We start from the raw sequence: 27,200 nt of genomic DNA on the forward strand, positions 1-27,200 counted from the left end.
TTTCAGTATGTGTCATATAAAGGAGATCCCTAAGCCCTAGAATTCTTGTTGAAACTTGGGTTTCAGGTGATCTTTGAAGAATTAACCTTGATAGTGCATGGGACCACACATGACCAAGTGGACCTGAGGTTTGGTTAAGGGGATAGGATTTAGCAACCAATGATATGCTTGAACTAATTAGGGAGGGGAAAGGGATCAAGGAATGAATTTTCAATGAAAGACAATGTAAGGATCCCAATGAGGTTTCTAGCCAAAGGGAAACCAAGGGAAAGCATTGGTCTTTAGGCTAGGGCTTGTGATATCTCAAGATCCCACAGTCGGAATCTCATGAAATTTAAAGGGCTTCTTGAGGACACATCAGCACAGTTGTGGACCAAAAATCGAAGTATTGGGATGGCTAGATTGTGAAATAATTGATGCCCTAGGTGACCTAGAGGACTAGACCTAGAAAAGAGGAAAGGGGAGAAGGAAAATAAGTTTAAGGTGATCACCTTTGGGTGGACCAGTGCCTAATCCGTTGAGGAGATTGGAGTTAGGTACAATTATGACTATGGACCTTTGAATTTTCTAGGTCAAGGAGGCCTCAAAGACAACTTCGCTTGGCACTAAGGTAGCAGCAGAAGCAACTTCAAAGACTTTATACTTCAAATGGCTTGTCAAGATGAATTTCAGTAATGAAACATCCCTAGGAATATTCATTCATTATACATGGCCCATACATGAAGCATTCACTATCCAGAAACAAAATTTCCACAACTTCGCATAAGAGATGCAACAAATAAGCCCTAGTATAGCGAAATCCTAGCAACAATGTATGTGACAAAATTAGAAAGAAAGAATAGCATTAAAATGTACTTACATGTATAAGAATATATCCAACCATCCAAAAACTTGCCATCAAGAAGCTCCAAGACATATGAAAATTATCCAAACATCAAAATTCATTCCATGCTCCAAAAATTCGTCCTCCAAGAAGGATAGCGAAAAATCTCTAAAGAGATACTAGTTCCAAATCCAAGTGATGATGCTAAAATGAATCCTCATCACTTATATTTATACACTTCTAATGAGTTCGATTTAGCTACTTGGGCCTACATTAGCCCCTAAAATAAAAATAATGTGCAAAATAACTAACTTTTGGTGACAAGCCCACCAAACTAGCTCATAAACAAAAGAATAAGCCTCTCAAGAGGTTGAATGATCAACGATACATGTTGTTGGACCTTCTAAGAAGCCTGATGAAGTCCATAAGTGCCATAATGATGAATAAGACTCCCAAAAGTACTTGACAAGGGGTGGCCCCTTGTTCTTCAAAAAAATAACCATGTAGTGCTTTTAATGGGCGTGAGAGCACACAAGTAACCTCATGGGTCTCCAAGTAGGTTGAAGATGCTTGTAGACCATCTGTAAGGGCTCAGATGATGGTGTAAGTGATGCCACATCAACATACAAGTCCTGGGTCATCTGCCAAGTGCATGGTACAACTGTGGGGTCGGCTGAGCATGGTGAACCAGGTGCATCTTCCTCCTCCAATAGGTGAATCTTGAGCAATCTTTGAACATCTCTGGGGATCCATGGGTTGAGAAATCTGGGGACAGCTAGATTAGGTGATTTCTCTTTTTTGATAACTGCTTGTGATATCTTTTTACTTATCTTGATTAACTTCTTCATCAACTTGATTATTATTGTGTTCTCTTCATCAAACGACTACCAAACCAACGATAAATAACAATAAGACAAAGGACACTAGGTATAGGCGATCAACTAGGGCCAAAACCTCTCCAACTTGAGAAGAAAACCCACAAGAATTCTTCTCTTCTTATAAAACTTCAATTGACAAATTACAACACCTATGACCTTTGACCAAGACTCCTCCAAGACCAAGTCAACCTTCCTTCTTGATTTACACAACTTCTAGCAACAAACTTCGACCTTCCAGCGACTCCTTCAGAAACTTCGATCCACAACAACATTTTTTGCAACGTCGACCTTGATGCAGATTCCCAACTTCAACCTTGCAGCTTCACAACTTCAACCTAAAAGCAGCTTCACAGCTTTGACTTTGCAGCTTCACAGTTTCAACCTAGAAGCAACTTCACAGCTTCGACCTTGCAGCTTCACAACTTCAACTTTGCAGCTTCATAGTTTTAATGTAGAAGCAACTTCACAGCTTCGACTTTGCAACTTTACAGGTTCAATCTAGAAGCAACTTCACAACTTCAACCTTGCAGCTTCATAGCTTCGACTTTGTAGCTTCACAGTTTCAACCTAGAAGCAACTTCACAACTTCGACCTTGCAGCTTCACAACTTCAATGCAACTTCACAACTTCGACGCAACTTTAGTAACTGTAGAAACCCTAACGAGAGAGAGAGAGAGAGACCCAAAACTTGGATCTTGTTCTTCGTCCTTTTCTAGCTTCTATCTTGAGGAGATCGAACTTGCTTGAGAGTGTGTCCAAATGAGGTCGAGTTCCTTCTTATATATAGGCTTTTGAGGAGTACAAATTGCTTTCCTTAGGCTGACTTTTCCCTTCATGTAGGTCGACTTGACTTTTGTGCCATGACGAGGTCTTGGAGGGCCTTTTGACTCTACTTTGACTCAAATAAAGTTTCTTTACAATATGTAACACGCCCAAATGGGTCTTCAATACATGACAATGACTCGATTGACTTTATGACTAACCTAGAAGCACTCTGTGGGTGCTTGACCTAAAAATAAATTTCCCTTGAGCATGAAACCCATGCTTCAAGAATAAATATAAGAAAAATATTTTTCTCTTTTCATTAAATACATAAAATCATGATTACATGTCATTATCTTCAACCTAGTTAAATATTTCAACACCATGGAGTGCTGTCTACTGCAGTGAAGGCCCATGGCTGTCAACATGCACCCTACATGTGCCAATGTAGTCTTTTGGAGGGTTAGGACCCCGTATAGGGAGACCAAACTCAAAATGGAGACCATCTGCAATATTGCATAAGATCCAATGCGTCTCCTAGCCTCCTAGTACAACAAGTCATTAAAGGAAATCAAGTTAAAGAGCTTACAAATCATGAATAACAGTTGGGCACTTCATAATGTCATGCCCTTCCATAATGGGCTTTGGCATGTGCTAATGTCTCCAAGCTCCAAATGGGGTTAACCAAGTATCCTATTAGGTGGTTTCTACCTTTAAAGGGGATAGTATGTTCAAGGTACATTCTTCAAAGGGTGGTGGCATGTGATAAAGCGATGAATGAAAGGGGCAACTCTGGGCCACATGCTGGGGTACAAGGGTAGCTAATAAAAGGGAAGCCCACACATGGGTATATAATGTATAGGAGGGAGCAATCGTGGTGCATGAGGTGCCCCGTCCTTGATTTTTCCACCCTTTTTTATATGCCTTTTGCCTTCTGTGGTTTTTCTTTGATTAATTACTCGGGGCTCAAGGGATAAGAGCATGATATGTAAGGTATAGTAGTGGATACCCCTTTAAGGTAGGGCGGTTCATTGCCTACCAGAGGTTGGGACAATCATGGATTCCTGAATGATAAAGGAGGCTCATCTAGGGCCTATAGGAACCAGGGTGATGGCCATGAAAATGGGGTAGAGCTCATGTATTGGATTTTTCCTATGTGCTAAATGTGTTTGTCCCGACCATCTTTTGCATTTTGTGGTACATTTTACTATTGAATGTGGCCAATTATACTTTTAGTTTTCTTTTCAGCTGCATCAACATCCGGGTTATCATTTCAGGGCTGACCCAAGGTGTGGGCAAGGGGAGGGGGAAGGCTAACCCATGTGGACCCAGTTGAGGAATGTGGACCCAGGTGGGAGAAATGATGAATGGGGTTATAATGAGCGGAAGGGGAGTGATACATGTGGATGAGGGAGCACGTAACAAAAATCAAGGTTTCCCATGTAGTACCATCCCTAAAGCCCAAAGGTTAGTAAAAGAGATCCCATGGGACTAGGGTGCAAGGTTAACATCAAAAGAGGTCTAGGGGACAAGAGCACAGACCTAGCCCACCCTTTTTGCCAAATTCCCCCCTTTAATCCATGCTAATAAGTATCCATGATAAGCAAACTACAATACTCAATTACTAAATGACAAGGCATACCTTTAGGTTTGAGAGGCCCACCTTCAGACATACGATCATGACAGATGGGTGCGGGACCACATGGCTGGCTCAGGTGGCAGAGAAATGGCACAACGAGCTAGTTGGTGGCTGCAATGGGCTATTGGCTGCCAGCTAAGGACCATCTTGGAGAAATTTTTTCTCCTAGGGATATCACCCACAAAATAGTGGGTAACAAGCTGGTTGGGATGTTCAAAGTGAACAATGCAAATCAAATCCTCTTTCTCAAGAACAAGTTGAAGGACATCATGATGGAGAAAGGGGAGTCTATCCAATCCTACTTCATGAGAATAACACAAATCAAGAATGACCTTCTATCTATCGGAGTAGTTATTTATGACAGGGAGCTCACTCTCATTGCTCTCGGAGGTCTTCCAAGATCATGGGATGTGTTTAACATCACCATTCTCAACAATGATAGGATACCTAGTTTTGATGAATTATTGACTCGATGCACTCAAGAGGAGACAAGGATGATGGAGAGAGATAAGCCCTCAAATGGAAATGAACCTGCTGCTTTCTCTGCTCATGCAAAGAGGAAAAATAATGTTGGTCCAAGGAGACTGGGTCAAGGATTCTGTTAGCATCAGGTTTACACCTTCATTTCAAGGCAATGATATCAATCCATCTTTTTCAAGGTCATAATATGTAAAGGAGATATTGTATTCTTTGTAAAGTTTGCTAAGCCTAAGGAAATGTGTCATTACAACTCTTTTACCTAACCCTAAGTCTATGCAAAATTTTGCATAGTGATTTGACCTATAGTAAAATTTCCGCTGGCGCTACGAAATGTTTTCGTAGCGCTTTTTGAAAAAATATAAAACTTGATTTCCGACCTGTTAACCCATCTTTTTTGAGCGCTCAAGTGGTGATTTGTAAAATATTGGTCCTCCACTTGTATGACATGAAATTTGCTAGCATTTTTGAGCCCAATTTAGCCATTTAAGATCAAACCCTAGTTTTCCAACAAACCTAGATTTGTAGTTTTCCAGTGCAAAAAGGTTGCTAGTTGTCTTGCAGTCCTTTGTTAGGGTATTTTAAGGTCAGTAAAGGTGTTTGCAAGTCTTGGAGAATTGTAAATGGGTCAGTCTGGGCACGTGAAGAGGTTTGAACTTGATGGCATGTACTTCGAAGTGTACCCTGAAATGATTGATCTTTTCAGAGATGCAGGTTGGGAACCAGTCTTTTAGCGTTTTAATGGGTATAACCTTAGTTGGTGCCATGATTTTATCTTCTCCTTCGATGGCAACACAACTAGAGTCAGGACATTGCAGTTCCCTGTCACAGAGGAGTCTATTGCTGAAGCAACGGGTTTTCCAGCAAAAGGTGAAAGATGGTTCAAGAAGCAGAGGTTGCTAAATGTGGATTTAAATTTCTTCCTGAAAGAAGATTGTCAAAATCAATATTGGGATGCAGGGGTCCTCCAAAGCAAACTGAAACCTCAATGGGCTGCTGCACTTAGAACTGTCCAACTTTTCTTCACCTGTGAAGGTAGGTATTCCAAAGCTTACCTATATCACATGAGGTTTCTTTGTCACTTAGCGGGTTTTAGGAAAATGAATTTGCCATATTTCCTACATCAGAATTTGTTGAAAATGTGCACTAAGGCAAGGAAGAGACCTGAATTACAAGTTCATGATATTTGTCATCACAGTCTCATTAAGATTTTATATATTCATGAGTGAATAAGCAAGCAAAACAATTAAGGCAAATGAGGCAAAGGAACCCAAACGCACCTGTACCTAGAAGATCAAAACGAAGCCAAAACAGAGTTCCTTCTTAAGTTGTAGCTCATGAGACCAAAGGGGAATCTAGCCAACCCTAGGTTGAAAAACATGAGGAGGTCCCTGTGAAGATGCCAAAGGTTGAAGCTTATGAAGGGAAGACTAGAAGCCAAAGAAGCCAACATAGAATTATGGTAGGAGGAATAAACAAAACAAAAAATCTCAAAAAGAAAAAAGGGCAAACAAAAAGTTGAAACAAAGGATGAGGAAGTCGAGACAGAGGTTAGGGTTCAGGGCAAAAGACCTCACACTCGTCCTACTAACAAACTGAGGTTGAAATTCAATGCTAGAATGAATCCTAAGGTCAAAGAAACAATTATCATTCTTGGTGCAGAAGATAAAACATAACAGACTTTAAAGAACGAAAAAAGATAGAGGAAAACAGAGCATGTTGAGAAGAAGAAAAGAAAAACCCTAAAAGCTGACAAAAGTCCACAAAAATTCACTAGAAGGATGACAAGGAGTCAAAAGAAGCTGGATATCCTTGCTCAAGTTGTAGAAGACATAGAGAAATGATCAATTTACTTCATGGGGCAAAGTATTACACAAACCCTAGTTTTGTTGCACAAACCCTAATGGTCCCTCAACAATTTGGCCTACTCAGTTTAATCTTTAAGCAGTAAATTATTTTTTGATATACTCTGGTCATATATTAGAGGTTTTTGTGGCTGAGGAAGTGTAGAGAATACAAGTCAACATAAGGAAAAACAACCTTGAAGTAACAAGTTTACCAACACTCTGTTTTTCTTGTTTTAGTCGCTATGTTCAAACAAAGATTCCAAGCAGGTGGTAATGAATTTTAAAAAACCACAAGAGGTTTTTGTTGTGAACGGGCTGATTTCAAAAGCCTCTTTCAGATTTTACCCAGACCTCATGGTTTAGAAACTACAGAGGAATGTTTGAGGCCTAGTTTACAGATTTTGTAATTTTGTATTTTCTTGTTTTAGTCATTGTTTTCAAAAGCCATTTCCAAACAGATGGAGATGAATTTGGGAAAACCACAAGAGGTTTTTGGAGCTAATGGATCAATTAACAAAAACCTCCCTCTGTTTTCTAACAGGTGTCATGGTTTGGAAGATCTGAATGCACCTTTGGACCTTATTTTTAGGAATTTTCCAGATTTTTCGAAATTTTGTTTCCTATAAAAATGCCAAGTCAACAATTGAAGGCCACCTCACCAAATTCAACTTAGAGAGCAGACTAAATATGGGTTTTCAGATCTATTTCTTTTGGATCATGATGGTTATTGTAATTAAAACTTTCCACAATTTGTGGATCTGAAGCTCTATTGTATTTTCCTATATATTACATGAAAAATATGGAGAAAGGGTTTGTTTTTTGAAAAGATATAGTCACTGTCTGTGTGTTTAGAATGCTTTATTTATTTTATTTGCCAAGATCAGTAGATTCTGACTAGTAATATAAAGATCCATGCCATAGTAGGTTCTAGTGTGTACTCTCTCTCTTTTTTCTTCAGTTTTTCCTTTATAATCTCATGAATGTATTCCTTTTGAATGTTTGGAAAAGATTATCTGATTCAGAACTCATCTCTGTGTTGATGCTCTCAGTTAAGTTTTTCAAAGGTTCCCATTTTGATCCTCTAAAGCTACCATATGATTCACTGTACATGCCCTATTGTAGTGGACTGTTCTCTTTTTTTTTCATCCATATACAACAAATGGCAAAGGTCTAGGATCTGCTATCCACCTTGCCTTTATCAATCCTGATCAGAAAACCAGTTATCTTGGTAAATTAATCTAAACCCTAGCTATTTGACTCCATCACCCAATGAATTATTGATTTCAGGCCCAACCAAACCCTACATCAACACAACCTATCTAAAGATCTAGCCATTGTGTAAAGGTCAAAGAGAGCCCTCTTTGGATTGAAGGGGCTAGCCTTCAATCTATAAGTTGGACTGAAAAGGTTACCTTGGTAACTTCTCTCCTACAACCAAGAGAATATTTCTGAGTGATAATAAATTCAACAAGGGATTCAAAGAAGGAAGAAAAGGAAGGTGCTGCAATTGCAACGGGTTTGGCCATTATGCTAGAGAGTGTCCTCACAAGAAGAATCATCCAAGGGATGATGACGACAACAACAACAATTTCAAAGGCAATGGCAATCAAAGGAACAACAGGTTCAACAACAAAGGAAAGAGGAATGCTCTTGCTGTTTGAAATGGAAATGGTCGACCTCCCAAAAGGACGAGTAATACCGGATATGATGAAAGTAATGCTGTAGAAAAACAAAATGAGTTTTATCTTAAGCAAAGTCTTTTGGTAGAAATCACATAAGAGAATTTTTTTGCCGACGCATTTCGAACCAATAAGTGTGGTTCATCATCAGGACCAGATGAAGAGGCAGACCATGGAAAAGGCTTAAATAGAGAGCAAAAGCCAGATCTATCTTCAACTTGGAAACCCTTATGCGAGACCGTTCAAAGTGATGAACTTTAATAGCAGTGGCCCTTCCATATAGGGTAGTAATTTTTGTATTCAAGCTTCTGTGATCCATAATGAATTAAGCAAAGTCTTTCGATAGAAATCACATAAGAGAATTTTTTGGCCGACGTGTTTCGAACCAACAAGTGTGGTTCATCATCAAGACCAGATGAAGAGGCAGACCATGGCAAAGGCTTAAATAGAGAGCAAAAGCCAGATTTGTCTTCAACTTGGAAACCTTTACGCGAGATCGTTCAAAGTGATGAACTTTAATAGCAGTGGCCCTTCCATATAGGGTAGTAATTTTTGTATTTAAGCTTCTGTGATCCATAATGAATTAAGCAAAGTCTTTCGGTAGAAATCACATAAGAGAATTTTTTGGCTGACGCGTTGGAACCAACAAGTGTGGTTCATCATTAGGACCAGATGAAGAGGCAGACCATGTTAAAGGCTTAAATAGAGAGCAAAAGCCAGATCTGTCTTCGACTTGGAAACCCTTACGTGAGACCGTTCAAAGTGATGAACTTTAATAGCAGTGGCCCTTCCTTATAGGGTAGTAATTTCTGTATTCAAGCTTCTGTGATCCATAATGAACTAAGCAAAGTCTTTTGGTAGAAATCATATAAGAGAATTTTTTGGCCGACGCGTTTCGAACCAATAAGTGTGGTTCATCATCAGGACCAGATGAAGAGGCAGACCATGGCAAAGGCTTAAATAGAGAGCAAAAGCTAGATCTGTCTTCAACTTGGAAACCCTTACGCGAGACCGTTCAAAGTGATGAACTTTAATAGCAGTGGCCCTTCCGTATAGGGTAGTAATTTCTGTATTTAAGCTTCTGTGATCCATAATGAATTAAGAAAAGTCTTTCGGTAGAAATCACATAAGAGAATTTTTTGGCCGACGCGTTTCGAACCAACAAGTGTGGTTCATCATCAGGACCAGATGAAGAGGTAGACCATGGCAAAGGCTTAAATAGAGAGCAAAAGCCAGATCTGTCTTCGACTTGGAAACCCTTACGCGAGACCGATCAAAGTGATGAACTTTAATAGCAGTGGTCCTTCCGTATAGGGTAGTAATTTCTGTATTCAAGCTTCTGTGATCCATAATGAACTAAGCAAAGTCTTTCGGTAGAAATCACATAAGATAATTTTTTGGCCAACGCGTTTCGAACCAACAAGTGTGGTTCATCATCAGGACTAGATGAAGAGGCAGACCATGGCAAAGGTTTAAATAGAGAGCAAAAGACAGATCTGTCTTCAACTTGGAAACCCTTACGTGAGACCATTCAAAGTGATGAACTTTAATAGCAGTGGCCCTTCCGTATAGGGTAGTAATTTATGCTCTATCTACTGCCTCTCCTTCGGATACTTTGGATCACGGTTGATTGATAGTGGAGCCTCAAGGCACTTCACTGGGTACAAGGAGGCCCTCTCAAATTTGGTTGAAAAGAAGACTAATTTTGAGATCATACTTGGAGATATTGCCACTTACCCCGTGAAAGGGATAAGTATTGTCACTCTTCACTTGAATCAAGTTCAAACCATTCATCTACAAGATGTATTGTATGTGCCTGATTGGAAGAAGAACCTAGTGTCCATTTCTGCGATGGAAGATAAAGGCTTCAAGGTAGCATTCATTGATGGAAAGGTACGTATTTGGCAAAGAAACCCTAAATATGCTTTTACTCTTGGATTTAGGGTTGATAGTCTCTATCAAGTTGGTGGAAGTCCTCTGGGAGCTTTGGTAAGCGATACTTCACATCAATCTGAGCTATGGCACCGAAGATTTTCCCACTTACATTACAAAGCCTTACCTGCCTTGCCTGGGGTAAGGAAGATGGTCACAGGTATGCCTGAGTTCAACATGAATCATGAAGGTGTTTGTCAGGGATGTGCAGCTGGAAAACTTGCAAGGGGACCATTCCCTTCTAGTGAAAGCCAAACACCAAATATTCTTCAATTGGTCCATTCTGACCTATCTGGTATGTTGCCCATAACATCGTTAGGAGGATACTTATATTATGCAATCTTTGTGGATGACTTCTCACGCACAACATGGATCTATTTCTTAAAGAAGACGGATGAAGTGTTCAAATAGTTCTGTTCTTTCAAATCCTTGGTGGAAAATCAAACAGGGAAGAAGATTAAAATATTAAGGACCGACAATGGAATTGAATATGAATCAAATGAATTCAATGACTTTTGTAGAGAGGCTGGCATTAAGAGGGGGACAACTGTTCCATACACTCTTGAGCAAAATGGAGTTGTTGAAGGGAAGAATTGAACAATCATGGAAGCCACTTGTGCCACGCTCCATGATCAAGGTCTACCGAACTTCTTATGGAGAGAAGCTGCCAACGCTGCTGTGTATGTTCAAAATAGGAGACTGCATCAAGCATTGGATTTCAAGACACCCGAGGAGGTTTTCACTAGTAAGAAACTTGATGTTTCTCATTTTAGAGTATTTGGTTATCTCGTATATTTTCATGTGCGTAAAGAGAAAAGAAGCAAGTTGGAAGCTTCTAGGAAGAAAGGAATATTTGTCGGTGATAGGGAAAATTCAAAGGCATATAGAATCTATGTGCATGGTCAAAGAGATGTGGAAGTAAGCTGTGATGTCACCTTTGAGGAAGACACTGCCCTTGGGAAAGTCAGAGATCTCCCTATCCCAAGGGAGGATGACGATGATGCTTTCGAAAAACATGATGAACCTCTGACAGATGAGGCTATGCCTGCTGTTGAAGGCCCGACGGATCTTATTGATCCACCTCTTAGTGGTCCCTCTACCTCAAGGAAAAGACCTTTGTGGCTAAAAGATACTCTCAAAGATGCTGAAAAACATTTTGCTCCAAGAGGGACATTTCACGAATCTAAGAACCCGAACAAGTATCAAGGGTACTTGGCTGCCATGAGTACTATTGTTCTGCTGAACCATGCACATTCGGAGAAGCTATGAAACACAAAGTATGGAAGGATGCGATGGATGAGGAATATGAATCTATTATGAAGAATGATGTCTAGGATGTGGTGCCTAGACCCAAGGACAAGTCTGTGGTCACTTCTAAATGGCTTTACAAAATTAAACATGGAGCTGATGGTAGTGCTGAAAAATATAAGGCTAGGTTTGTTGCCCGAGGCTTTTCTCAATAGGAAAGAGTGGACTATGATGAGATATTTGCACCGGTTGCCCGATATACCACTATCTGACATATTATTGCTCTTGATGGCACTCAAGGATGGAGCCTACATCAAATGGACGTTAAGACTGCTTTCTTACATGGCTCGCTTTAGGAGGAAGTCTACTTGGAACAACCTCAGGGGTTTGAAGTTCAAGATCGAAGGACTCATGTATGCAGGTTGAAGAAAGCCCTCTATGGGTTGAAGCAAACCCCTAGGGCTTGGTAAGAGAGGATTGACAGTTATCTTATGAAGCTGGGATTTACAAGGAGCTATGTTGATCCAAACCTATACTTCAAGGTTGAAAAGGACATGTCTCTCATTTTGGTCCTTTATGTTGTTGATCTCATTTTGACTCGTGCAAACCCTCTCATTTATCAATGCAAGAGGGAGTTGACTTCCGAGTTCGAGATGAAGGACCTAGGTCTAATGCACTACTTCCTAGGCCTCGAGGTCTGGCAAAAGGCAGGTGAGATTTTCCTTTCTCAAGGTAAATACATTTTGAAGCTATTAGAGAGATGTGGGATGGTGGATTGGAAATCTGTGACTACTCCGATGGAACTAAACTTCAAAAAGCTATGTGGAAGTGCTGTTGGGCCCAAATTGGCAAACCCCTTTGAATATAGACAACTTGTGGGGGCCCTAATGTTCTTGGTAAACTCCTGACCAGACATATGCTTCGCTATGAATACGTTGAGTCAATTTATGGTTGAGCCTCATCACATACATTGGATTGCAACTAAGAATCTCTTGAGATATCTCCGTGGCACAATCAACTATGGACTGAGATACACTGCCGGGAATTTGAGGCTACATGGATATACTGATGCTGACTGGGCTGGTTGTGTGGTGTATTGAAAGAGCACGTTTGGATGTTGCTTCTCATTGGGGTCTACTTCGATTTCTTGGATGAGCAGGAAGCATAAATCAGTTGCTCTAAGCACCGCCGAGGCTGAATACATTGCAGCTAGTATGGCTTGTTGTGAAGCTGTTTGGTTGAGGAAGCTCTTTAGTGAGCTATTTGAGCACGTGCTGGATACCATCGTGATCTATTGCGACAACCAGAGTGGGATTCGCCTTTCAGAGAATCCTGTGTTCCACAACTGCTCCAAGCACATTGATATTAGGTACCACTTTATCCGGGATATGGTACAATGGGGAGCAATAAGGCTCCAACACATTGGGATTGATGAGCAAATTGCTGACATTCTCATGAAGCCCATGGGGAAGGTCAAATTCTTAGTCTTCCAAGAGAGACTTGGAGTTGTGGAAGGACCCTCCCGTGAGGGTCTCGCTTGAGTTGGACATTGAGCTTTGGGAACTCCTGGGGGCTTGGGGTACTTCTTAGAGCTACGAGCGACCATAGGGTGAGTGGTTCACCTTCTCCTATAGGTGCACTGTGTACAGGGTGAGTGGTTCACCTTCTCCTGTGATACCCCATCATGGTTGACATGTGTGTAGGGTGAGTGGTTCACCTTCCCCTACGATTGATGACACGTGTGTAGGGTGAGTGGTTCAACTTCCTCTACGATTGATGATATATGCATAAGATGAGTGGTTCACCTTCTCCTATGGCATATGAGCAAGAGTGGTTCACCTTCTCCTGCAGATGCCCCAACATACATCCTACCCATGTAGTCCGAGACTCACGGGAAGTGCCTCTCATCTGGCCAATGAGTTGGGAAAAGTGGATAGGGATCATAGCACTACAAATGGACGCATCATGTACTGTCGTACAACCTATGTCTAAGATGCATGTTGTTCAACAACTTGATCACTTAGGATCAAATCTGATTGGGGTTCTACCCCTGGACTGACTTTTGTTAGTGGAGAGTGGCAACGTCTTGTGACTCACTCTTGATCAATTCTTCTTCATTATTACATCATTGTTCAGTAGAGTTGAGACAAGATACCAAGATGGTACATGGCGACAAGATGGCATGATGATCGATGATGATGGATGGATTGGCAGGGGGAATTCTCCTTAGTTGAGAGGAAGTGTTAAAATTGGCAACTAGGGCCAAATTCCACTATTGGACAACTCATTTTATGGAGATGATTATTGCATTGAATTCCTCTTTTCGAGAGGACCAAAATCGACCTAAAGATCATCAAATTTGGACAAGCAGAAATGTGCTTTTGAATTTATGCCCATACATGCGGGAATTGTCAATGTCTGCCACATCATCATGTAGGCTCAAGAAGCCCAATGGACGAGTCACTTCACCCTCAACGACTTGTATAAATATAAGTGACCTCTTACCTCATTTGGCATCATCATCACTCACTCATTCTTCTCTCTCCTCTCATTGGTTCGTACAACTATTGGAGACAGTTTGCTGCTGATTTCACCACCGTTGACTTACTAGTTAGGGCTGAATTTGAATGCAGTTGACTGCAGATTTGACAAGGCTGTTTTGACAAGTCAATTTTAACTTTTTGTACTTGTTCTCTCTGCTGAACATTTGATATAATAATAAGAAGATTTGATCAAAGGGTTTTCCCCACATTGGGGTTTTTCCCTGGCATCCACCAAATTTGGTGTCCTCTTGTCTTGGTTTGTCTTCTGCATCTTGTTTCATGTTCTATCTACTTTCACTGTTAATGCGATTAATGGTTAATGTAATTGCTATTGGAAAACTAAATTGAAATTGTCATTGGGCTGCTAAAGGAACATTGAAGTAATTGTGCTATGCATAGAACATACCATTTTTATCTAAAATTAACATGAGGTATATGCAATGTATGCACATTGGGTTCCAAAATATGGTCCTATATTTTGACTCTAGAAGATTTCCAACAAAAACATAGTTTGAGGCATTATTTGTGATGATTTGCACAATATTTTGCTCCCCAACTGTCCTAACCGTCTCATTCAAAAGCTCAAATAACAGATTTGCATCTTTCACCCTATTAGATGCATCAACTGATTTCAAAAACATGGTTCCTTGAGGGAAAGGGACAAGGAAATTTATGATAATGCTATTCTTTCCACCAAGCCATCCATTTGACATGATGGAACCCAACAACACTCAACCAGTCTTGAAGGAGACCTCATACTGAACTTCACCTTGAAACAGTTCGTTTGAATTGATTGAGACAACCCACCAAACATTTTTTCAATTTGAAAGACACGGGGTTTGACTTTGCTCCATCTATGTGTACATGAATCATGAGATATTTTAATATAATATTTTTGGGTACATGTTCATCACCTACCTCAAAGTGATTCCATCTTCTTCAAGAAGTACCCTCCTGTGAATTAAATATGTATATTATTGCCGCCCTTAACCCATTGTCCCTTGAAAAATTTGGTTGTGTGCTCAAACTGTTCCTGTCACTAATTTCCTATTTCCTATCCTTGTTCCCATTGTTCCCTGTTTGAGAAACATATGCAACATAGGTATTTTTTTGTCCTTCCTTATTTTAACGTTACGGATGTTAATTTTTATTGCAACTTATTTATTACCATTATAATACATTAAATTATGCTCACTTCTTTGGATTCACTAAAGTTACGATGTTTCCATAAGTGAGATAATGAAGAGTTTGACAAACGTATAATTTGGTAGTTAAAAAATATGTGATGCCTTCAATGAAGCCTTATTGGTAATTTGCAAATCCACTTAGCATTATAGTTCCAACCAATGTGGAAAAGGTTGAAGTCGGGATTAAATCGGCAAGGGTCCAAAAGTTGAAAAACTCGTTAAAGTCCGGAGTTTTTTGAAAAAGTTGGCAAAATTAAAAAAAACACAAAAACATTCATTTTTTTTTTTATATATTTTTTTAGCATCTAGAGTATCCACAACATCAAATAAATGCATTTCCACATAAACATGTAAAGAAATCTAATATATAATATGTATATGAAGTCTATTGTTACATCACATATCAAAATATTGAATCAACTCCTGAATCTTGAGTCTTGTCTGAGTCTCAACTCTCAAGAGTCAAAATATCAACAAAAAATATAATAAATGTATATCATGAGTCATCTACATGTCATAAAGTAATTAGTCACTGAGATCCTCTGCCCCTTTTACGGGAATAGGGAATGGCTTTGCCTTTTCCTCTAGAGGAAGAAGGCCCAATCCCTGGAAATACAAATGGAGTCAGTCGTCCTCTAGAAGCTGATGAAAGAGGTGGCCTCTGTCCTATGCTGCTGTTGCCCATCCTAGATGGTGTCACCTCCTCCTCATCATCCTCATCCAGCTCTGCCTCCTGACCCTGATGCTCCTCCTCCTCCTCTACCTTTGGCTCTCCCTCCCTTGCAACTACTACCTCCTCTGGATCCACATCTAACCAATCTGGGATCGAGTCCATGGTTAGCCTCTCAATCTCGACCCTCCATGCAACAGTGGTATCAATATTGTCCAATGAGATGGCTTCCACATCAGGAGGTTTCTGAAGTTGTCTCACCCACAATCGAAGATTGTAGTAGACGTAGACCATGTCATTGAGGCTTTGGGACTCCAATCTGTATTAGGGTCATAGATTGTAAATCAGTACTTAGAAATTTTAAGTATTAAAAATAATCAAATGAATTCAAAAAATTTAATTTGAAATATTTTTACCTGTTGCGCTTTTTGCTGTCTATTTTGTCAAATACGCTTCAGTTGCCCTCACACCCAAAGGAACTACATGTTTGGCTAAGCACTCGAATGGCAACCTTTTGGAGATGGGATACCCTGCCACCATAGCTTGTCCACCAATACCTGTTGCGCTTTTTGCTGTGTATTTTATCAAATACACTTCAGTTGTTCTCACACCCAGAGGAACTACATGTTTGGCTGAGCACTCGAATGGGAAGCTTTTGGAGATGGGGTACCCTGCCACCATAGCTTGTCCACCAAGCATCTACAAGTTAAAAGAAAAATGAGAAACATAAAAAAAAACATTGAAATTCTAAACTTGGAAGTTTGAAACAAACTGAAGCTTACCTGGCATTTTGGTCGTCCTATTCTTAATAGCCATGGTAAAACCAAATGTGCCACCTCCCATCCTATATATCTCCATTTCTTTAGAAATATCTTCACGTTATTGCTCAGATGCCACCATCCTCTCAACACAAGTGAAGAATCCATCCATCACCTTGACATCAAATCTGAAACCACAGGGGTAAGCAAATGCGGGGTTGAGGTAGTGTTGTAGCGGCTACAACCATCCTCCAAAATTTTGCCTTAGCTTCGTTTTGGAGCCTCCCTACCAACCATCCTTAGTAGCATGTCTTGCACTGCCCAGGTACATATGCTTTCAGTTGAGTTTCTTAGCTTATCAACTTGTGTTTGCTAACTTGTTTACTTTTCACTTGCAAGCTGACATCCCATGACTTGGTTTTCAAATGGATCTTGTGCTGGCTTAGAGAATTGCGCAGAACAGCAGGGCAACCAGCCTTGCTCTCCAAAATTGCACAAAGTAACCAAGCAACCAACTGTTCTCTAGAAATGCGCAGAGCAAGCAGACTGCCTTCCCCTTGAAAATTGTGCAGAGCAACCCATCACTGGGCTTGCTCTCAGAATTTGCGCAGTTCTGGCTGGCAGCCTTGGCTTCAGTCCAGAAATTGCACAGAGCCTGAGGGGCAGCAAGAGCCACTCAACCTAGAAATTGCGTAGAAGTCATCCAGAGGCTTGTAGTCCGTTGCATGTGCTCCCAAGTTGACCGGTTCACTCCAAGACTGAGCAATCTTGCCTTGCATGCATGGGCAACTTTTTCTTGAAGAAGCAAAAATCAAAAAGCATCCCTATATTTTAGGGATCTATTTTTTAGCAACTGGGGGTTACATGCAAAAACCGCTTTAGAAACCTCCTGCCAAGTGTCACTTTTTCCTAGAATTGTGGCATGCGTGTCATAAGCTTCGATCTTGTCAAAACTATTTATTTGATGCTTCAGAGCTCATTCTTCACTGCGATCTTAGAGCTCTGGCATTCCCCATCGCATCTAGGAAACCTTCGTGGCACTTATCACAACTTTTTCCGGGTAAGTCCGCTATTCATATCTTTTGCTACTTTTTTGTCGCTTTTTGTATTTCAGTTTGTGTGAGTGCTGTTTGCTTGGTTTCATTGAACACTTGCAGTGGTTTTAATGCATGTTAGCTTGTAGAAGCACCGTTTCAAGTCTTCCATTGCATCTCTTTGCTGGCACATGCATGACAATGTTTCTGCACTGACAACCATCGTTGCGACAACTCGCTTCACACACTTAGTTGTTTTTCCATTTTACTGAATCTTGCACATACTGATTGCATGCATGTTCATTCATTCATGATTGCATCCAGTTTCGCACATGCATTTAGTCTTTACTCTTTTCAGTTGCCCATTGGCGGGTCTGAGCTACCTTGGTCCGAACCTTGCCTTGCCCGGCTTGCATTGCACATTTCTGGGATGGAAGGCCTTGCCTTGCTCCCAGAAATTGCTCAGGGCTTGCCTCACACTGGCCTCCTAGAGTGTTCTCTACGCAATTCTGAGAGGCAGTGCCTCAGTTGGCCCTTGGAATTGTGCAATGCAATTTTCCTAGGTTGCTCATGTTGAGTCCTCAGTAGGCCAAGTTGGACTGTGCTCAAAGCAATTTCAGCAGTTAGTCCGCTCACTGATAGTCTGCACTGTGCTCTGCGTAGTTCTGGCAGTCAGTCCCCCCCAACCTCCCAGTGAAAATTGCGCAAATCTTCCATTGAGTCACCCAGGTGTGTTGCATGCCAGTCCTCAAGTTGCTTTGGTTTTCAACTGATAGTTTGCTTGCCATGAGTGTTGCTCTGTATCCAGGTATCACAGGTGTTCAACAGTCTCTCTACAATGCTTCTAAGAGAGTAGGGTTAAAGGACACCATTGAGAGCGCAACTGGAGATGCGGTCGAGCAAGTGTCTATGAGCTTGCCCATCTAGGAAGACACTAAGTTGTTCATAGACAAGGAGATCAAGATCAAATGGCAGGACATCAATGACATCTTTTCAAGCACCTTTGAGGAGAATTTGGAGGACCGTAGAGTCTATGTCAACATACACAAGTCTGGCTTGTACCAGATTGCATGCAGGTATTCCGCGTTTCCATGTGCGGACATGATCCACTGGATTGTCTCACACACTAATCCAAAGACAATGGTGTTGAGCAGTGTTAGTGGAACAAAACTTGATACCTTCAGGGCAGAGGACTTTTAGGAGATGTATCACTTGCCGCAGTTGGTGGTCACAATGGATGCACCCTTCACCAGGCCCAGCAGCAGTGCAAACTCAAGAGACATCTTGAAGAGCTGGGTGAAAGAGCCATCTAAGTTCAGGACAACACCCAACCAAGTTTACAAGACAAGGATACTGCGGAAGGCTTATCAACTCTTGGTCATCTTCGCATGCCGCTTATACGGCCAAGAGAGTATAGAAACATTCCCGCAGAGTTGGGTGATTGTGTTGGATCAACTGGCAAACGAAGGAAGACCTTTCAATTGGTCCGACATGTTGGTTCTCCAGTTGAAGGGACAAGTAACAGATGCCCGACATCCGCCCAAGGGTCAACAAGCAAAGCTCTTCATGTCTGCTTACATACTTGATGTAATCTGTGCCCGTCAGCAGTTCCTTGGCTTGGGTTGGGCATGGACTCGTTTAGAAACCTCTGTGCACACCTATTGTAGGTTGTTCTCCGAATACAGCTTCCGTGGAGTTATAATACAACTATCAGACCACTTCGACACCTCAGTGTACAAGATGATCTTTGAACAGAATCTGCGTTGCATGTCACAGGCAGTGATGGAAGCATTTGTTAACATAGCAGATTGGTATGCCTCACCCCTTGGCACCTTCATCCGGATGTACATCGCAGAGAAGGCTCCGCATGTTTTGCCGAAGTTTGCCATGGATAAGCTGGTTATGCAAGAAGTTGCATACCACATTTCGATAGGGTTGTCAGCAAGACTGCACAGGAAGAAGGCACCTTGGCCCGCTCTTCCTCTGTGGATCGGGTTGTATGAGATCTAGAATCTCAAGCATGCTGAGGCTGAGACGGAGGAATTCAAGATATTCACCTTCAGCACCAGAAGTTTCAATCCATATGACCCGCATCGCTTAGTGGAAGACCACTGTACGAGAGTGTATCATCATTGGATCAACGGGGTGTGTCATTGGCTTGAGGAAGACCCATGGAGATATTGCTATAACTTCTCAAGGCTTAATGAACTGGTCAAAATGGCTGTAGAGTGGTTAGCAGTGCATAAGACAACAACATCACAGAGAGTAATAACATCAGCAATAACAGAGGGTAGCAGACCTGCACTTGAGAAAGGCAAGAGGAAGGTTGCCGACAACACGGAGGCAAAGCAAAGTTATAAGTTCAAAGCAAATCCACTTGTGTTAAGAACGGCTTTAGAGATTGAGGCAAAGAGGCGACAACGCGACAGGAGGATTGCGCATAGACAGAGGGAGAAGCAGAAGTTGAAGGAGGTAGAAAAGGAGTTGCAAGAGTTGAAGCAACAACTAAGGGAAAAACAAGAGCTGCGCAGGAGGGAAAAGGAAGGACAATAGGAACATGAACAACAGGGGGTGCAACATGCACACATTGATGAAACTGCGCCCATAAAGGTTATTGATTCATCCGAATAGCTGGCAGATAACAAACAGGGTGAGCAGTCGTAGGAGTAGGAATTTTCTCAGGAGATTGAACAGATGGACATGGATGTGGTTCAGCCAGAGCTAGATCAGGATATAGACCTCATGCCTAAGGACCAAGAGGTCACTCCACCGGCTTCACTAGATCCGGGAGCAGAGCAAGTCCCAAGCGATCAAGGAGACACTGAAATCCTTAAGGACAATTCGGAAGCAGATGTGCACAACATATCTTTCGACGAGTCACAACATAGAGTTGTGCAGTCGCGCAAAGTGCCCACTTCGGATGTCCATGTATCTCTTGCCCAGTTTGAAGAACGAGTGATCGTGTTCGATGTGCACAGACATCCAATTGCATTTGCTGATGCTACAAAGACATATGCTGAAGCCACCTGCTCAAGTGTGAGATTCTTGATAGCTGAGAACGAGTGCATGGCTAAGGAGTTGCAAGCGACCAAGCATGGAGAAGAGCAAGCTACAACATCTGCCATAGCAGAGTTGAAGAAAGCAATACTGGATGAAGTATCGTCTCTCGAGACAGTCATGCGGAAGCTGTACTTCAAGTTCGTCACCGTGCATAAGTCAGTTGTCCATCTTAACGGTTGGCAGCAGCGCTGTGCTAGGAGAGCACGCATCTTGTCAACCATACACACTGTTGTCGATCACATGAAAATATGGACAATGAGGTACAAGGGAGCTCCGTTGTATTTGCCAAAGATGATGAAGGCAAAGGCAGTGGAGTTGAAGGTATGCATTTGGAGTCAGATCCGAAACTATGAGGAACTCCCACAGCTCATCACCAGCTTATAGGCTTCCCATGCACGAGTGTTCAGGAGCATGGATGTCATTGTGCGCACGCATGCTATCCCATCCATTGGCACACTCACCGAGGCGAAAGCAAAGAACCAAGTCCGACTGGAGTTGGACATGTACTTCGAGCAGTTGATGCGCATAGCCCCCAGTGCAGACTTGCAGATGAGTGCAAACACTATGCACTAGTATGTCGTTGGTCCGGTTGCACTCAAGACCATGATGCGCATGCTATCTAACGAGTTGGACAAAGGTGCCAAATTAGTGTACCCGGATGCAACGGAGACAAGAGTTTGCTTTCAGAAGGATGTCACCACAGAGTACGCGGACACCATAACAGACTACCAAGCTTGGCATCAGTTCGCCACCATCGATCACCAAGAGGATGTCGACGAGTTAGTCTTCCCACAACTGTCCGAGTCTTAGTGATGTCTTGTATGGCTTACTCAAGTCCATTTTTGTCTCACATGGGTACATGTGCAGAATGTATTGTAAACATGTTGTAAAGTGAAAGACCAAGTGTCAATAGTAGAATGTAAACAGTCATGTGTAAGTTGAAGAGTCATGAGGGTAGGCTAAGAGTCACAAAGGGGAATGTCAAGGGTCACCCCACCCTTTGCTATATATAAAACCTCATAACTCATTATATAGACTTTTGGGAGCCAAGCTTCTGATAGGTATAACTTAGAGAAAGCTTGGAGTGTATTGTAACGAGCCTTGGCTTCTCCACAGTGCAGAGCGAGTACATCTCTTTGGAGGAGCAGGCGGCAGTGACTGTAACATTCCACTATTGGGGCTAGTGGCTGTCATGGTTGTATGTATGATTGGATCTTTCACTCTTTTAATATAACAGAGCCAACATGTTTCATGCATATATTGTTATTGTAGTTCAACTATCCTAGTTACTCTAATGATGTATGTAGTTGTAATTTACGCATGTATGTATGGACTATTCTGTATGTGTTTGTATGAATCTTATCGAAGCGTGTTGTTGGTATAACTCATCACTTTCGATCGTCGGCTATCTTGCTTTCTTACTCTTGATGTATTTCAGTTCGTGTGTTCCCTTTCAAGTTGCGTGCTATCACAGGCTTCTAAGGGGCGCACTCTTCTCCCCTTCTTTGTGTTAGACCTTTTCATGCACTTGCCTTGGCTTGCTGCAAGGTCACACCCTTGCTTCCAACAAGGACATCTTACTTACCTCTGCACGCAACCGCATTCAAGGCAATACCGTACTACCCATTGCTGGGACTCCTACTCTAAACGGTTTGAGGTCTAGTTGGGACTTCTTATCGGGGATCTCCTCTGACATGTTGGCGGGTCTAGCACTGTCAATAGGTAGATACTTGTAGCATGAATGTGGCGATGGAGGGTATTGTTCCATCGCTCATCAATCACTCTCCATATGACTTGTTGTTTCTCTAACCCCTCGTCTCCCTTATCTTCATAATAAGCACAGATGGCTTCTTTGGCCCTATCCATGGTCTCATATAAGTAGTCCATTGCGGGCTTGTCTCCATCGACCAACCGAAGAACCCTTACCAAAGGTTATGAAATGGCACACACCTCCTCTACTCCTGCCCAAAAGCTTTGATCATATGAAACTAGTCTGCATATGTCCTCTCCCTCTGGTTTGCGGCTAATAGATAAAGCATGCCAATCCGGTGAAAGAAACATGCTCTTCACATCCCACATAGAATTCAACAGAGACTAAAGAGATATGAAAGTAGTGGCAAATCGTGTAATGGCAGGATGCACCAACTCTTTGTTGTTGGTGAATCTTCTCATCAAGCTAAGCACAAATGCATGATTATATATAAATTTTGTTATGCTCCTAGATGATTCAACAATATCCCTCACAATAGGAATCTTACCTATATCCTCCAACATTAAGTCAATGCAATGAGCAGCACAAGGTGTCCAAAACAAGTTAGGATACCTCTCCATAAGCAACTTGCCAGCTGCAACATAATTTGCAGCGTTGTCCGTTATGACTTGGACAACATTGCTTGGGCCTACTTCCTGAATGAAGATGTCCAACAACTCACATAATAAACACGCATCTTTAATGTGTGCAGATGCATCAACACATTTCATAAACATTGCCCCCTTGGGACAACTAACCAAGTAGTTAAGAAGGGTCCTATCCTTTTGGTCAGTCCAACCATTTGACATGATTGTGCATCCAGTGTGTTCCCATGATGCCCTAAACTCCTCCAATCTAGAAGTGCAATCAATCTTTTCATCTTAAAGAATAGTCCCTCTCAATTTTGCAAAGGTGGGGGCTTTGTACCCCGGGTCAACGACAACAGCAACATCAAACATAGGTTGGTAGAATGGGTTTATCTTGACAATGTTGAAAGGAACATCACTCCATAGAAGACACTTACTGACCAACCTGTCAGCTTTTTCCTTTTCCTTTTTTCAAAGTGCCGATTTGATTCTAGGTTGTGCACCAGGTGTGGTTCTCGGAACAAAAAGAGATGAGAACGTTGAGGGGTTGGGACATATGGGTGTGGAAGGTGATGCTGAAGAAACACTCTCACTTTCCCCCACTCTTGAGGCCCATAGAAATTGGATTTTTACTGCTGCCCTGGTGTCTTTGCCCTCCTCTTTATCCATCAACAATTGAATGGCCTGTCGGATGATTTCTGAAGATGGATTTGGGCAAAGGTCTAGATTTTGCCCCAAATAGAATTTTAATCTATTGATACCTCCTGACATATGCTTGCCACACAACTTGCAAGTCAAATACATTCTATTGATCCCCCAGATTCGGGTATAGTATCAGGTTCACCATATTCCCACATAGCGTCCAAAAGCCTTGACATTTTGTTTTAAACTTTGAACTTGAATTTGAACCCGGGGACAAAAAAAATTGAAAAAAATTAAAAATTTCTCATCACATAAGAAGCAAACACAAATGGAATTGTTGATTTTAGATTTTAAATGCTTCTTCTCACTCACTTGAACACACTCAGATTCAGTAAACAAGGGTTTGAATTTTTGTCATTTGATTCTTGAAAGTTGAAGTTTTGCTTCAATCTAGATTCTAAACAATGTTTTGATTCAAAATTCTGGGCAAAAATAAGATAAAAACCACCTAATAGAATTATGGAAAGATTTAAGAAGCCATTTGTGTAACAAAGACTAAAAGAGAATTAATATACATACCTAACAGCAGCGATTTATTACCGAGTCTCTCACGTTGAGCAGTGGACAAATCTCCAAATCCCCACCACAAAACTAGCAAATCTCCTCTTCTTGGGCAATGGCAAACAGCTATTCTCTCCACAGGGACGAATGGGAGCAAAGACAACAAACAAATGTGTTTTTCCCCTTTTTGCCCTCTTATCCGCGGCCTGGGAAAGGGACGATTTTTTCGGTCGATTCCCAATAAAATTGGGATTAATATGATTTATTCCTGATATTTTTGTTAGTGAAAAAGTCGGCCGATTTAATCATTTTGCTGAAAAAATTGGATTTTTAGGATTTAATCCCAACTTTTTGCCGACTTTTTCCACACTGCCAACCACACAGATATCACTGTTCACCTTCTAGTTGAAGGTTTCATGCACCAAGGTACTAGGCTTATTGTTTCTAAGAGCGTTAATGCACTGGTATGTTCTCTAGCATCACTGGATGTCATTTCTTTTAGTTTACACCCATTTCTTTTAGTCTAGCATGCTGCTAGAAATATTTTTACTTGTGGATGTATATGAGCTGGTGTGTTACTTGACCTGATATATTGGATGTTTGTGGAAAATAGAACAAAAGCAATATTACTCTCAGAATCATGGAACTATGGGGATGTTGATCAAAAGATTTATTTTGCATGCTGTTAGACATTTTTTTTTTCCTAATGGATGTATTTGAGCTGGTGTGTTAATTGACCTGAAATTTTGGATATGTGGGGTAATAGAACTAGAGCAATATCTTTTTTGGATTTAGAGGAATTATCTGGGCCAGGCCCAGGTTCAAAGCTGTCTTTGGTCTTGTTAGATATAAACCAATCAGTTCTCAATTTTTTTTTATATAAAAGTTTACACACTTATAATGTGGAGTAATTTGATTCCTTCCCCACTACACATGCATTTCTAAATTATGGGTGTCTGCATTTTAATTACCTTTCTACATTCTGATACTGCAGGTGAATGTGACAGCAGACCACAGAATAATATATGGTGCTGAGTTGGCAGCTTTCTTGCAAACATTCTCAAAGATTGTTGAGAATCCTGAAGGACTTACATTGTAAGATCATATTTTTGACAGTTTAAGTATTGTACTTGTTAGTTTTAACTTGGTTGCCCGTCACCCAGCTAATAAAAATGCTCAATTTGCATTAGAAAAGGACTGTAGTTGGTATATATGTACACGAAAATTTCTTTCGGAAACTTCTTTTACTATTCAAGCCTTATCCTCGTGACTGGAAACTGCACAACTATATCTTCTTCATTGATTCTCTTTTGGGTAATGGCCTAAAAGAGTGAAAAAATAATTATGTTTTTGTTGGAAGTGCAATGTATTTCTGTGCTGCGGTCTCACAAAGCTACTCTGGTAATTATTAATTCTTATTCTTTCATCACTTTTGAGTATAGAACTCTGATAGTTATTCATTCCTTTTCATTCTTCGATCACATTTAAGCACAGTGAGCAATTAAAAAGCATTCAACATGTATACCTATTATTGGGTCTAAAAGATCAGAGTTGAATGTAAACTACTTAGAGTATTGTAAAATATCTCAGTAAAATAAATTTAGGCCGATCTATTTTATTATTATGATTTGTTTTCTTTTTTGTAAGCTGTAGAAATATATTTATATTACGAAGAAACTGATATTACAATGATATCTTTTGTTTCCCAAAAATTTGGTGGGATCCCATAAACAAATAGACTGAAAAAACCATATTCCCATGATCCCTGGTTTATCCAAAAGGAACAACGGGAAAAACAGACTAACATTCGAACAATGTAGCCCATTAGTAGTTACATGCATGGGTGCATGCTGGGCAATCTAACAAAACAGTGTGCACATATAACATACTGAGGCATATTGGAAGCCATAAAACCATAGGAGAAGTAGACATAGCGTAAACAAAAATGAGAAGCCAAGTGCCAAGAAAGACCATTAATCTACTATAATGACTGGAGAAAGAGCATTGGAGTTCCCTTGTGGTGGAGCATCTGCTGGTGCATTCATAACCGCTGGCGTGTGAGTATGTGAATCCGATCCAAAGTCTGAATCGGACACCACATAATGTTCCATCCCAGAAGCCAAGTGCCAAGAAAGACCATTAATCTACTACAATGACTGGAGAAAGAGCATTGGAGTTACCTTGTGGTTGAGCATCTGCTGGTGCATTCATAACAGCTGGCGTGTGAGTATGTGAATCCAATCCAAAGTCTGAATCAGACACCACATAACGTTCCATCCCAGAAGCCAAGTGCCAAGAAAGACCATTAATAATGACTGGAGAAAGAGCATTGGAGTTACCTTGTGGTGGAGCATCTGCTGGTGCATTCATAACAGCTGGTGTGTGAGTATGTGAATCCGATCCAAAGTCTGAATCAGACACCACATAACATTCCACCCGCGTTAATCTAGTGACAATGTCGTCCATATTGTACCTGATATCCCACCCATCTGGTGTGCAAGAGGGAATACTATGGACCTAAGAGTTCAAATGAAAATGATCCCCCCATGCCAGTCAATATGCTATCTCATCAAGATCCTTTTAATCTTCTCTTGACTTGCAAATAATTGATAGTGATCAACTTGCTTATCACAGATGCTCATATGGAGCAAGGTTTCTAGTTGACGGAGCAGAGCCACTGAGTGGAGAAAATGAAGTCTCCTTTTGCGAAATTTGTGAGGATCCAGATTCCACCTAAAGGTGCTGCCACTGATTTTAGTATCAAACAATATATCCGATCGCCAAATTCCTTGGCTTCCAAGTGAAGGATCTCATTCCTCACTTCCAGGGCCACAAAATCAAAGTGCTAAGCTACTGAGTGCCAACCAAATAGACACCGATGACGGGAGATAGATTGAAAAGGCCCCGAGTTGTCATCGCAAAGTGGGTGAGTCGAGCGCATTGGGCGAACGCATTTAACCAACGAGTTGGCTGAGTTGGCGGGTGTGTGATGAGCGAGACGAGTTGGTCGCACATAACTGATGAGTCGAGGGGCGCGTCCGAACGACGAGTCGGGCCAACCGAACGAGCCAAGGAGCGTCACACGAAGTCATGTGCGAAAATGACTAAGTGTTGGCGGGTGGC

General features: G+C 41.3%; 1 protein-coding gene across 1 annotated transcript in view; it reads left to right on the forward strand.

Moving 5' to 3' along the window:
- The window catches only part of LOC149234061 (dihydrolipoyllysine-residue acetyltransferase component 4 of pyruvate dehydrogenase complex, chloroplastic-like), a 32,233-nt gene extending 6,727 nt beyond the window's left edge, over nt 1-25,506 (forward strand). Inside the window, exon 6 of the mRNA XM_089371733.1 lies at nt 25,072-25,506. Within this exon, the coding sequence (XP_089227859.1) occupies nt 25,072-25,176 (105 nt within the window). The 3' untranslated portion in view covers nt 25,177-25,506. The remainder of the gene's footprint in view (nt 1-25,071) is intronic.
- The last annotated feature ends 1,694 nt before the right edge of the window (nt 25,507-27,200 follow it).

The sequence above is a fragment of the Pinus tabuliformis genome, chromosome 8 (genome assembly GCF_031772625.1).
Source record: "Pinus tabuliformis cultivar Carrire ecotype Pingquan chromosome 8, CPIR1, whole genome shotgun sequence".
Lineage (NCBI taxonomy): Eukaryota > Viridiplantae > Streptophyta > Pinopsida > Pinales > Pinaceae > Pinus > Pinus tabuliformis.